General features: G+C 47.4%; 1 protein-coding gene across 2 annotated transcripts in view; it reads right to left on the minus strand.

The window, feature by feature from the left end:
* Positions 1-10,462, minus strand: part of HDAC6 (histone deacetylase 6) — a 37,326-nt gene extending 26,864 nt beyond the window's left edge. The window contains exons 1-4 of one of the 2 annotated variants that reach the window (XM_081175681.1): positions 10,311-10,462; positions 5,602-5,708; positions 5,330-5,434; positions 4,695-4,783 (exon numbers count right to left, since the gene is read on the minus strand). In XM_081175681.1, the coding sequence (XP_081031807.1) occupies positions 4,695-4,783; positions 5,330-5,434; positions 5,602-5,676 (269 nt within the window). In that variant the 5' untranslated portion in view covers positions 5,677-5,708; positions 10,311-10,462. Of the gene's footprint in view, positions 1-4,694; positions 4,784-5,329; positions 5,435-5,601; positions 5,709-10,054; positions 10,080-10,310 lie in introns of those variants that run through there. The other variant, XM_081175682.1, reaches the window with a different exon arrangement.
* Positions 10,463-13,613: the final 3,151 nt, after the last annotated feature.

Below are 13,613 nucleotides of genomic sequence, written 5' to 3' on the forward strand. Positions count from 1 at the left end.
TGCAGGGAGATTCTCACCCTGAGAAGAAAGGGAGAAATAGCAACAACATCCAACCTGAACAAAATACACACAGGCACAACTGATACCTCTTGACCCAAGGCAGACTCTGATGATGTCTGATTAGAGGCAAGTTGGTAATCTTTATCAAGATCCCAGCCCTTTAATCTGACAGATTAAAAATTACAGCAAAACAAGCAGGGTTGGGTAAGGAAAGCCTTATCATCAAGACTTTTAAAACCACCATCATCATAAAGGAAGGAGCACAATGAAACAAGGAGAAGACAGGAAGGGATATACGGGAAACTGGAATTAAAGTGGAAGGGAATAAGATATTTGGGTTGCAGATTATGGATGGCAGTGGGGAGAGCAGGTGAGGAGAGTGAACAACAGACTACAATCAGAAGCTACCGTTGAGCAGTCTGAAGTGTGAGACTTTTGAAATTGGAATAGATGTGCAGAAGATGGCAATTTTCAGAGAATCTAGTAGCTTACGAAGACACATGGCAACTCTGAGCTTTTATGGTAATGGATAAAAGCTCCTGCTTAAAATATGGGAAACTCAATCCTCAGTGCTTCTCAAACAATTCTCTATTAATTCATTTATTATATTTCAAATATATAGTTTACTGCTCTGTCCCTAACTAGGCTTGATGCAATAGATTTATAAATAAAAGGAAACCAGCAGCCTTCCAGATGTGGCCAGACTACAGCTCCAGTCACCCCTGCCCACTGGGTCATGCTAGCTGGGGCTGATGGGAATAAAGGACTGTCCACCAGGGGTACCCTCTTGCCCTCAGGACTGTGGGTGCCCACCGCCGTAACGCGGACATGCGACATCACACACACACACACACACCTGCACATAGTGCTTGTGACGTCACATGCATGATGCACAATGGGGAGCTCCTCCAAAAACGTAATGTGACGTCGCATGCCATGCATGTGATGTCACAAGCACTATATGTAGGCGCATGTGTGTGACGCTGCATGTCTGCATTGAGACAGCCACCACCAGCTCCTCCTCCTTTCCGCAGGGAGGGACTTAAGAGACAGGAAGAGGATGCCCTATTTTCTGGCTGCAGAGGGTGGAGCTGAACTGCTTCTATCTTGGATGCAGCGCTGCAGAGTCTGCCTGCCTTTCTCTGGCTTTCCTCATTGATATTATTGTGGGTGCCCAAGCACCCACGACCACCTGGAGCTGGCTCCTATGCTGTCCATAGAGATGCCCTGCTTGAATGCTCCCATGTGGAAAAGAAGCACATACCTCAAGATTATTATTATAAATTGGGGGGGGAGAGAATTACTCCAGGGAGAGTTGCTGAACTCTCCCCCCCGGTACACTAGTACTTGTAGAGAGGGTTGTATTGTGGAAGGTGGGGAGGGGGTTGCACTTGGAGGACCATTCAATTATGCAAAACACACACACACACAAATTCCGCTACCTTCAGCCTGAACTGGTACAATCCGAGTTGGGGCGGGTGGGAAAGGGCTGCTTTGTTTCACCGATTCTTGTTTCCTGCTTGGCAGGGGGTTGGACTCGATGGCCCTTGTGGTCTCTTCCAACTCTATGATTCTATGATTCTAGAAAACGGTCTCTCCATTGTGGGAGTGGTGTGACAGCCTCTTTGGCGTGGCCAAATCTCATGCTACTCCAGTACTATCTCTTGGAAGGAACCAGTCTCTTGCTTTATCAGAGTGACCTTTCCCACCTCACATGGATGTGGCTCCCAGAATGCTGTGGCAATTTACGAAACAACCAAAATGGTACTGGAGAAAGAATCTGTGTAGGAATCAGGAGATAGGTGCTTGCGGGTAGTCACACAAGTATTGTGGAGTGGCTGGCATGGTGCCATGCCAATGCTCTCCTAACAGCACTTACTGGCATGATACAGGGTTAAGGTCAGGGCTGTGCAAGTGTTGAGCGGAAGGCACCACCTGCGCACCCACAAAGCCTCACCCTCAGGAGGGCAACAGTGCAGTACCGTCCCGCTGCACCAGTTGCACCTGCCAAGTACAAAACCAGATTCTAGCTCAGGGATGCAAAACTTGTGGCTTTCCAGGTGTCGCTGGGCTTCAACTTGCATCAGCCCCAGTCAACGTGGCCAACGGAACAACTGCCCATTAGCATCTGAAGGGCCACAGGTTCTCTCCCAATCTCTGTTGCGCTGGATTGCAGCCTAAATGATGAAATTGCAACTGCTTCTCTCCAAGTGTGAGAAACACAGACCCTACAGAGAAAGACTATCATGAGATTTGCACTGGAGTGGAGGCCAAGAATGCAGGGGCAACACAATGGCCGGATATTAAGGGCAAGAGGGGTAAACCAAGAGGGAGAGGGAGAATAGTGGAGAGTGTGTGGTGGAACTGTGTTCAGACTACACTGGAAGTGTGAGTCAAGTGGGATGAAATAATAATAATAATAATAAAAACAGCATGGATGTACAGGCAGCACAAAGGAGGATAAGTTCAGGATTATATATTTACCCACATCCAAACCAAGGGTACTTTTCCCCCCCTGCCGGGAAAAAAATAATCAATGGTTTTGGAATTAGGAAACATACATTAGATTCCCAAACTGCTTGCAGCAGAGTGCATAATGGGGGAAACATAGTCTAGCAGGGCCTAAGGGTAACATTATCCACATATATCTTAGTATGTGTTTTCAAACCAACAAGCTTTCCCCCACAGCTTCCCCCCTCCCATTCTCTTTCAAGTCATTCAAATATCAGTAGAAACAATCATAAGAAGGTTGACACCGAGTTAACAAGGGCATATGGAGTACCTAAAAGCTGCAATGGGGGGCGGGGCGGGTGGGCGGGCTTTGGAAGTGCAATAATGCACACCGTTTTTGGTCTGGTATACATTGTCCTCCCAGGATTGAATTTGGGGAAGGAGGATGAGGGAAGAGAGAGAAACCTGCTACACCAGTTTGCAGCAAGAACAAGCAGTACAAGGGGCTCATTAGTGGGTATTTGGGGCATCATCAATCCCCTTTCCCGATATTCCTGGAGCTGATATTCTCTACTGACCCACCTCCAAATATGATACCAAATAAACTTTCAAAAGCATAGCATACAAGCATCATTTTAAATTAAAAAAGGCAGACAGCCCTCTTATGTTGAGAATCAAAACTGAAGACTAACATTGCTGTCCTAGACATGTCTACTCAGAAATAAGCCACATCAACTTCAATGGGTCTTACTCCCAGGTACCGTATTTTTTGCTCTATAAGACTCACTTTTTCCCTCCTGAAAAGTAAGGGGAAATGTGTGTGCGTCTTATGGAGCGAATGCAGGCTGTACAGCTATCCCAGAAGCCAGAACAGCAAGAGGGATTGCTGCTTTCACTGTGCAGCGATCCCTCTTGCTGTTCTGGCTTCTGAGATTCAGAATATTTTTTTTCTTGTTTTCCTCCTCCAAAAACTAGGTGCGTCTTGTGGTCTGGTGCATCTTATAGAGCGAAAAATATGGTAAGTTTGTATGGGATTGTGGCCTAAGTCAATGTATGACTTGGAAGCGAGAATATCTCCTGAAGTATGAAGTGGGGAAGGGAAGGGAGATTCACCTTGCAGAAGAAAAACACGCACATCCCAACTCCTGATTTAGGCATGCCTATATAATACACCCCATATTATATTAGGGTTTTAGAGAGTAGGACACTGAAACTGGGGTTAGAGACAAGGAATAACTACATGGTCTGAGGAAAGTGGTTACAGCTGTGACAATTGTTTGGTCTGAAATTGGTGACATCAGATCTTAGAAGCGATGCATCAGTCCATCTAGATCAAAGCTGGGGAACCTGTAGGCCTCTAGGTGTTGTTGGACTACAACTCCCATCATCCCTGACCACTGGCCACACTAGCTAAGCTGATGGGAGTTTGGGTCCACTGACTTCAGTGCAGGAGGTGGGGGCAGACACAGGTTCCCTGGTGTCAATCTAGACTGTAGAGCAGCTTGCGTAGATAGCCTCAATTGGTTCTTTCCCTGCTTGTCTTTTGACAGGAAACACACACTCTCTCTCTCTATATATATATGGGGGGTATGAGCATTTATAATAATTTGTCATAACATAAGAAGTGGCCAAATTCATTACTTTTTGCCTGAAATAGGCTCCAGTTTCAAATGGAGACGCTCTTTGGATTTGGACATAGCCATAAAAGAGTTGTTTGATATAAAAGAAAATTATGAAAATTTTATGCAACTTAGGGTCAGGATCAGCTCCATCTTAATCATGTTGCTTCACACAGCATGATGGTCTATTGAGTCCAATGGGATGGGTGCCCTGATCGATCGGATCAACGTCCAACGCTCGGTTTCAGACAGTGGGAAGCCTGCAAACGGGGCAGGAAGGCTTCTAACATTCAGCTTAAGAACATAAGGAGAGCCTGTTGGATCAAGCCAGTGGGCTATCTAGTCCAGCATCGTGTTCTCATGGTGGCCAGTCAGGCACCTATGAGAAGTCCGCAAGCAGAAGCTAAGCACAACTGCATTCTCCTCTCCTGTGGCTTTCAGCAGTTGGTATTTGGAAGCATCCTGCCTCCAGCTGTGGAGCCAAAGTATAGTAGCTTCCTTGTCTGGCCCTGGGTTCTAGTTTCATGAGAGGGAAGAAGTCCTGAAATCTAAGCCACTTTAAGTTTTCTGGGTATCAAGCTATCAAAACAAAGACTTGAAAACGATGCTTTCACTCCTAAATACCTTTCATCCCATGTGCAGTGAAACTGTGTCATCCGTTCATCCCAAACCAGGCCAGTCCCCACTGGTGTAGCACATTCTGTGGTGAGATCCTAGTTAAAAGGCACAATATTCAACAGTGCTGTAAGTAAAGTGTGTGGGGAGTCTCCTTTAACCCCCCAACTGCACGCATATAGCACCACTCCCATCCATCACAATCATGCTTTTCACTTAAAAAGAAATCAGGTAACATCTTAGATACCAATAGCTATATTTGTCTAAGCAGCTAAAATTGCAGCCCCCTGGAAAAAGAGCAGAGCAGTCTGGTTAACATCCTGAAGAGGAATGCTTTACCCAGCAATGTTTTGATGCAGGACTCACTTGTTACACAATATAGGAAGGTACAGGGCACCTTCTCAACAGCACTGAGCCAAAGCATTCTGCCCCCAAGGGCTTATGAGAACAAATGAGGGCATATTTCCAGAAAAAAAAGACCAAACACAGTCAGTCAGCTCAGTTTCCCCAGCAAGAGTGCCATCTTCCAAGGTCCCTCTGGCCACACGGGTGCATGCATGTGTACACACTCTTTCCAAACACTCCCCAACAGCCAATGCTGCTTCCCCAACACCAAAGCTCACGTTTCCAAGTGCTCAACCTACCAATCGCTGCATGCTTGAGAGCAGATCCTCCGCATCGTTGTTCAACCGCTTGGCCCGCCCTTTCCGTTTGGCGTCTGGCAACCCTCCCTTCTTCTTAGTCTTCCTCTGGAGAAGCCAAGAGGTAGCACAGGGTGTCAACAGAGGCAGAAAGCCTCTCCTCTCTTTCACAGAGCAGAAAGGGTAGTTTCTTTTCTTACCCAATCCTGACTTACAAAACCGGACTCTAGGCATTGCCTCCCATCTCCCACCACCCCAATAAGGGGCTCCTTTACCGTGGGTGCGCGGGTCTCCAAAGGCGACACAGAAGGGGGTTCGATTATTTGGGCATCTCCAACATCAGAAGCCATCGTGGGGGCAACAGATGCCCCCTATTCCAGCCCTGTGGAAGGGAAAGGAAGAAAAACTCATGTTACAAAGAGAACCTGGAGCTCACATGAGCAACCCATCCACTGCAGCCAACACCCCAAATCCAAACACCCGATTCCCCTCAAACAGCCAGCCATGTCATGCATTTGATGAAGCGGACTGTAGTTTATAAAACACTTATGCCATAATAAAGGTGTTAAGTCTTTAAGATTGCCACAAGATTATTTTCTGTTCTTATTGACAAAAGACATCACTTGTGAGGAAAGTACATAGATCCCATTGAATGGCCTCCCACCTCTTGAAATAACCCCACCCACTAATGTTAGGATTGTCATGGAACCAGAGGCCCATGGAAAGGGAAAACCATCTGCCAAGGAATTGGCCTGCCAGGTCCTATTATCTAGGGCCTGTTTAATAGAGCCTAATAAAATAAGTGTCAGAGTAGGGAATGCCTGTAAAGTAATAAAGAAAATAATGTAATAGGGCTCATTTGGACTGACCCATAAAGAAAATAAGAGGCTAGCTAATGGGGGAGACTCAAGAGGGGGAAATGAAACAATAAACAATATTGGCAGGCATTTAGCAAGAGAGGAAGCACACCAATACCTATTTTACTAAGATCTAAGGGCAGGGTTGTTTAAATGGAGAATTCATTATCATTTTAAAATGTATACTCTGCTTAAAGTACAGGCCCTGGGGCTCTTGATGCAGCTTAGAACAAGAAACACTAATAAAAACCATTAAAAAACCTCTTCTAACATACACCCCCAAAGCCAACTGATCAAGAAAGCAACAGGAAATTAAACCTAACTTTATCACACCTCCAGTATTCTAGAAGCTTTCCTAAAGGTCTTCATAAGCCTTCTGAAAGTTCATCAAATTTGAGATGGGGAGCCACAGCAGATAAGACCCTGCATAATCAGCACAGCAGGTGAATGCTAGGCTAGAACTCCTCGCCTTGACATGCTAACTTTCAGACTGGAGGGATTGTTATTGTATTGGACAGCAGAGAATTCAAGTCACATCATATAACCCAGAAACAGTTTTAAGCTCCAATCCTATACACCAGAGCTTTCCAAATTGTGTGTCACAACACATTAGTGTGTCGGCTGCGGTGTGTAGGTGTGTCAAGCAAACACTCTTACAAGGGTTAGTTTAACCTCTAGTTTGCTAGTAAAACTGTTATGAAATGATGCATGTCTAAAAAGTGTGTCACCAACATGAAGAGTTTGGAAACCTCTTACCGGGGAATAAGCGTCACTGGAAACAATGAAGGTTATTTATAAGTAGGCCTCTCTAGGCTTGTACTTTTAGCTCTTCATCTGCAATTGTCAAGACTAGGCCTGGATGGACTTCTTGGTGACAAAGGCACACAATGCAGAACCTCACCTAAAGACCTTTAGACACGAGAAGAAGGCTGGCATTCAAGTGACAAAGTACAGTGGAAGCTAGGAAGCCAAACACCTGTAAACTTGAACGTTTCGGCTCCTGAACGATCGAAAACCAGAAGCGATTGTTCCGGTTTTCAAATGATTTTCAGAAGCTGAACATCTGGTGCGGCTTCCAATGGGCTGCAGGATGCTCCTGCAGCCAATTGGAAGCCATGCCTTGGAAGTAAAATGTTTTGGAAGTTGAACCGACTTCCAGAACGGATTCTGTTCAGCGTCCAAGGTACGACTGTAATAATTTCTCAGCAGCCATTCCAAAGGGCTCTCTTCCCACAGAGGTTCACCAAAGCCTTCCTAGTGCTGGCAGGATGAGGCATAGAGTTTAGCCACTAAAGTCAATCAATTACAAAACCCTTGGTGGACCACAGCTCCTGTCATCCCTGACCATTGGCCCTGTTGGTTGGGGCTGATGGGAGATGAAGTCCAGCACTGTCCAGAGAGTCAGATGTCTCCTGTTCAGCCACCTCAGCTTTTTCTAGCTGGAATGAGCCAGGGTCCCACCCTCCCAGGCTGGCCAGGTGGAAAAGGCCTGCAAGGCAGGGAGCTGGTGTTTCGGGACTCACATCGAATGGTCTCCAGCTTAAAATGTACCATCCCAAGCACCCATAGCTCTGTGGCACAGCATCTACCTTGCACACAGAAGGTCCTGGGTTCAATTCCTGACGTCTCCAGGTAGGGCTGGCAGAGACTCCTGCCTTAAACCCTGGAGACCCACTGCCTTGTCACTATGGAAAATACTGAGCTAGATAGACCAAAGGTCTGACTCAGAATAAAGCAGCTTCCTATGGTCTTATGTACTGAAAGAAGCAGCAAGAAGAGGCAAAAAAGAAATGCTCTGGACAGAGCGCCACCTATTCACAATTGCCACAAGGATTGCTGGAAGGTTGAAACTAAGATTGAAAAAAACATTCAAGGATGGCCATTCAATGGTTTTACAGTCTTTGGGTGAGCAGATTTAAAACCCCATTCCTGTCACATAGAATAGAATCATAGAATCATAGAGTTGGAAGAGACCACAAGGGCCATCGAGTCCAACCGCCTGCCAAGCAGGAAACACCATCAGAGCACTCCTGACATATGGTTGTCAAGCCTCTGCTTAAAGACCTCCAAAGTAGGAGACTCCACCACACTCCTTGGCAGCAAATTCCACTGTCAAACAGCTCTTACTGTCAGGAAGTTCTTCCTAATGTTTAGGTGGAATCTTCTTTCTTGTAGTTTGGATCCATTGCTCCGTGTCCGCTTCTCTGGAGCAGCAGAAAACAACCATTCTCCCTCCTCTATGTGACATCCTTTTATATATTTGAACATGGCTATCATATCACCCCTTAACCTCCTCTTCTCCAGGCTAAACATGCCCAGCTCCCTTAGCCGTTCCTCATAAGGCATCGTTTCCAGGCCTTTGACCATTTTGGTTGCCCTCCTCTGGACACGTTCCAGTTTGTCAGTGTCCTTCTTGAACTGTGGTGCCCAGAACTGGACACAGTACTCCAGGTGAGGTCTGACCAGAGCAGAATACAGTGGCACTATTACTTCCCTTGATCTAGATGCTATACTCCTATTGATGCAGCCCAGAATTGCATTGGCTTTTTTAGCTGCCGCGTCACACTGTTGGCTCATGTCAAGTTTGTGGTCAACCAAGACTCCTAGATCCTTTTCACATGTACTGCTCTCAAGCCAGGTGTCACCCATCTTGTATTTGTGCCTCTCATTTTTTTTGCCCAAGTGCAATACTTTACATTTCTCCCTGTTAAAATTCATCTTGTTTGTTTTGGCCCAGTTCTCTAATCTGTCAGGGTCGTTTTGAAGTGTGTTCCTGTCCTCGGGGGTGTTAGCCACCCCTCCCAGTTTGGTGTCATCTGCAAATCTGATCAGGATGCCCTTGAGTCCATCATCCAAGTCCATCATCGTTGATAAAGTTGTTGAATAAGACCGGGCCCAAGACAGAACCCTGTGGCACCCCACTAGTCACTCTTCTCCAGGATGAAGAGGAACCATTGATGAGCACCCTTTGGGTTCAGTCAGTCAGCCAGTTACAAATCCACATGCACATCAAAAGGATAGAGATTCACATATGCTTTACATGTGCCATGTCTGTTATATCCTTTTTAAAAAAAAGCAATTGATGCCCTGGTGATGCTACACAGTCTTTCTCCAACTGCCAGACAGCTCCTACCCTTTCCCCAAAGACAAAAACATTTCTCTCCTGCCTTTGTCTCTATTGTGTGCTCTCCGCTTGTACTGTAGGTCTGTTTATGCCACCCTTTCCCTTTCCTCAGTCCAGGCTCTGAACCTGGACATGCTTGGCTTGAGGGTTGTCCCCAGAGACATCAATGGGATTTACTCTCTCTCTTTTTAAAAATATGATTTTTATTAAATTTTCTGTTTTAAAATTTCAGATAAACATTTTACCTACTCAGGATATCAGCGACTTCCCTTCTTCTCTTCCCACGGTTCATTTTACATATCTTACATCCCTGCATATGTCACAAAAACTGTACTAATCGGTTTTCCATTGTTACATCCATCAAAACTTATCTACACCGTTGAATTTATCTTAATACTGCAGGCGTTTTCACCTGTACGCAATTATTTTCCATATATGCAATAAATGTTCTTTAAAGGTATGTTCTTCTTGCTCTCTTATTCTAGATGTCAAGGGGATTTACTCTCAAGTAGACACGCGCAGGGTCGGGCTGTCAAAAGCTTGACCTTGGCCCCTTGACGAAATCCTCCCTCCGTCCCTTAACCCAAAGCACCCTTTTGGATTTCTAGCCCTGGCAAGAAACAAATACAGATTCAGCTACGACAAAGAACGCGGGAGGGGACCCCACCCCCTCACCCCGCCAAGAGGTCGGACTAGATGACCCTCAGGGTCCCTTTCCACTTCTAGGATTCTGCGCCCCTGACGTACCGCCACCTCCCTTCTCCTCAGAGACAAGGGCTGAGGGGAGACACACCCCGACGCCATTCCCACCCCCAGAGCCCCCCACAAACCCCCACACCCCAGGGGGGCGGGTCCCCTTCACAGGGCCGAGGAAGGAAAGCGGGGCGTAGCCCGTTGACAGCCACGGGGTGGGCGGTCGCGGGCCGTCCGCGAGGAAGACAGCGGCCCCCGACTACCCTCCCGGCCCATGCAGGGGGGGGGCGGCGTTGTCCCTTCTCCTCACCTGAAGCTCCCGCTATCCCAGAGCTCGCGCGCACCCCTCCGTCTTCCAGGCACTTGGTTCCTCCCCAGGGCGCCGCCGGATGCTGTCACCTGGCGCCGCCCGGGCCCTGAGAGGGAAAGCGTTCGCGGCGCGAGGGAAAGAGCTGGGCGGGACCATTCCTCTCGGGCGGGGAGGGGAGCGCGCTGGGAAGGGGGCGGCGCCGCGGAGGAGACGGGCAGAAAGCGAGGGGGTCGGGGACGGAAAGCGAACTTGCCCCTTTGGCTTTGTGTTTTTGTGCTTTAAGCCTAGATTGGTTTTATGGGGGGAGGGGGCGATATTGGATTGATCCCGCGTTTTGACTAAATTGCTCTGGTTTTTGTTGTTTTCGAATTCACGGGCATGTAGAGCCACCCATCTGAAGGCAGCCCTTGATAGGGAAGTTTTCTTAATGTTTAATTTTTTATGATATTATATTATATTATATTATATTATATTATATTATATTATATTATATTAATATATGCATGTATGTTGGAAGCTACCCAGAGTGCCTGAGGTAACCCATTCAGATGGTTGGGGTATAAACAATAATATTTATTTATTTATTTATTTATTTATTCACTCATTCATTGGAGTAAAGGTAAAGGGACCCCTGACCATTAGGTCCAGTCATGGCCGACTCTGGGGTTGCAGCGCTCATCTCGCTTTACTGGCCAAGGGTGTACAGCTTCCGGGTCATGTGACCGGCATGACTAAGCCGCTTCTGGCGAACCAGAGCACCACACGGAAATGCCGTTTACCTTCCCGCCGGAGTGGTACCTATTTATCTACTTGCACTTTGACGTGCTTTTGAACTGCTAGGTGGGCAGGAGCAGGGACCGAGCAACGGGAGCTCACCCCATCGCGGGGATTCGAACCGCCGACCTTCTGATCGGCAAGTCCTAGGCTCTGTGGTTTAACCCACAGTGCCACCCGCGTCCCTTCATTGGAGTAGGATGTCCCTATTTTCATCACAGAAACGTTGGAGGGTATGATTTTGCATATTTGCGTTTTTCCAAATCTTCTCTGCTTTTTGTGGTTTTTGAATGTTTGGGTGCAGCTTGTTGTGGGGAAAACACATTTATAGGCCGCTTCCAAAATAAACACAGGCTGGGTGAACACAGGCAAGCTGACACAGCGCAAGAGACACATCCACCTTGTCATGCGCTACAGGAGGTGACAAAAATGGCCCTAGAGCTGTGATAGTTGAATGACAGGCAAGTCTCACATATTTTAAAAATAATGCAGGACTTGTGAATTGGAAGGGAGACAGAGTAGGTGGCAAAACCTAAGCTGCAGCTGCAAAAGGACAGAGGCAGTCTCCAGCTGCAATCTTCCATCTGATCAGAAACACGGTGATATATCCTTTTTCGAAATGCACATTTATTTGGTTTTCTCTGTCCCTAACCCCCAGGCTTCTTCATTTTCTAGGCTTCTTCATTTTCCAAATAACTCTGTGTGAGATATGGTGCTATTCCCATTTTGCAGATGAAGAGAACTAAGGTTGTCAGTTTATCATAGCTGAATGCTGCACCAAGCCTAAAATACTGTACTTTCCCTCTGAATCACAGCAGCCTCAATCCAATTTAAGTTAGCAGTGACTAATGGAATAAAGTAACGGAACAAGTCAGTTCTAACTGACTTGGGCTAGCCAACATAGTGCCCTCCAGTTATTCGGGACTCCAGCCCAAACCAGCATGGTCAATAGTCAAGGATGATGGGAGCATACCTTGCCCCAGTGGTCAGCCAGGTCAAGCACTGGCCTGAGCTGCTGACTGCATCGGTATGCACCTTTGTTCAGCCCAAAGGGCCACTTTCTATCACAAGCAGCCTTTCAGAGGCCACGTGGCAGTGGGGCGGGGGGCAGAGCTATTGGAAACACAGTGAGTGCACAGTATATGGACATGTGAACACACAGGCATTATTGCCATTCAAGGACGCATTCTAGCCAGGCAAAAGGAGACAGAATGCAGAACAGGTCTAGTGAGCATGGTCTGAGAGGTGGGGTGAACTGTGGGAGACTAGTGGGTAGGCAGATTCAAGGCCTAGACAGGGCAGTTTTCAGTCCATGGGCCTCAAGAGCCAGTGTGGTGTAGTGGTTAAGAGCGGTTGATTCGTAATCTGGGGAACCGGGTTCGTGTCTCCGCTCCTCCACATGCAGCTGCTGGGTGACCTTGGACTAGTCACACTTCTCTGAAGTCTCTCAGCCCCACTCACCTCACAGAGTGTTTGTTGTGGGGGAGGAAGGGAAAGGAGAATATTAGCTGCTTTGAGACTCCTTCGGGTAGTGATAAAGCGGGATATCAAAGCCAAACTCAAGCTATAGCACAAGCTATTTCCGGTGCTCCTCCAACCCGGAAGTGGACAGCTGCGCAGTGCTGGTAAGAGTGGGCGGCGGGGGTTGCCGCGGGCCGGATAAATGAGTCCCTCGGGCCTTATCCAGCCCACGGGCCATAGTTCGGGGACCCCTGTCTTAACCTGATGTGCATGAACCTAGTGATTTCCATGTCCCTCCAGACACCTGCCATCTGCGCTCATCTGCACATGCACAGTTGATGTTAGGGTATTTTCCCATTAACACTCCACATCCAGTTTTTATGGTCAGATCAAAGGTGGTGAATGCATCAAACCAGTATTTGCCAAGAAGCTACAAGCTCAATATGGATTGTGATGTGAGTGTGGCTTTAGAAGCTAGCAGGTGGTGTGCACTGCATGCAGAGAATACCCTAAGTCTCCTCATCGTGGTCCCAGTATCTCGGCCTCTTTAGTTTTGGAAAATCCAAAACCTGGATTTTCTCTAGGCTCCCACTTATGCACAGCTCATCCTGTATATAAGTTGCCCATGTCCTTGCAAGGCTCCTGTGGCAGAAAGCAGTGAAGTGAGTCCTGCATTTTCAGAACATATGACCCAGGGAGATCATCTGCCTTTGATCGATAAACCTTCTGACCCACCCAGCAGCAGCAACTTGCTTTTCTTCCTTATTAGCCCCAGAAGGTCAGCCTGGTGCTACCCGCTGCGGGGATGGAATGAAACCCATGTTTGGGCCAGAGCCCAGGAGAGAGGGAGGCACTGCAGCCAATCCTCCTCTTCCTGCCTTCTGCAACCTTGTTCCCAGCACCCTTGCCAGCCCCTTATCTGCAGAGGAGGGGACTGCGTGGGGAGCGATGATCTCATTCTGCAGACCTCCAGAGACTGTGACTTGATGGGCCAGATAAAGTCCCCACTGACTCCTTTGATGGCTGTACTGAAGGATGTGGGAAAAGGGGTGGGGGAGATGTTGGAAG

This window comes from Podarcis bocagei (genome assembly GCF_964188305.1).
Source record: "Podarcis bocagei genome assembly, chromosome: 17".
Classification (NCBI taxonomy): domain Eukaryota; kingdom Metazoa; phylum Chordata; class Lepidosauria; order Squamata; family Lacertidae; genus Podarcis; species Podarcis bocagei.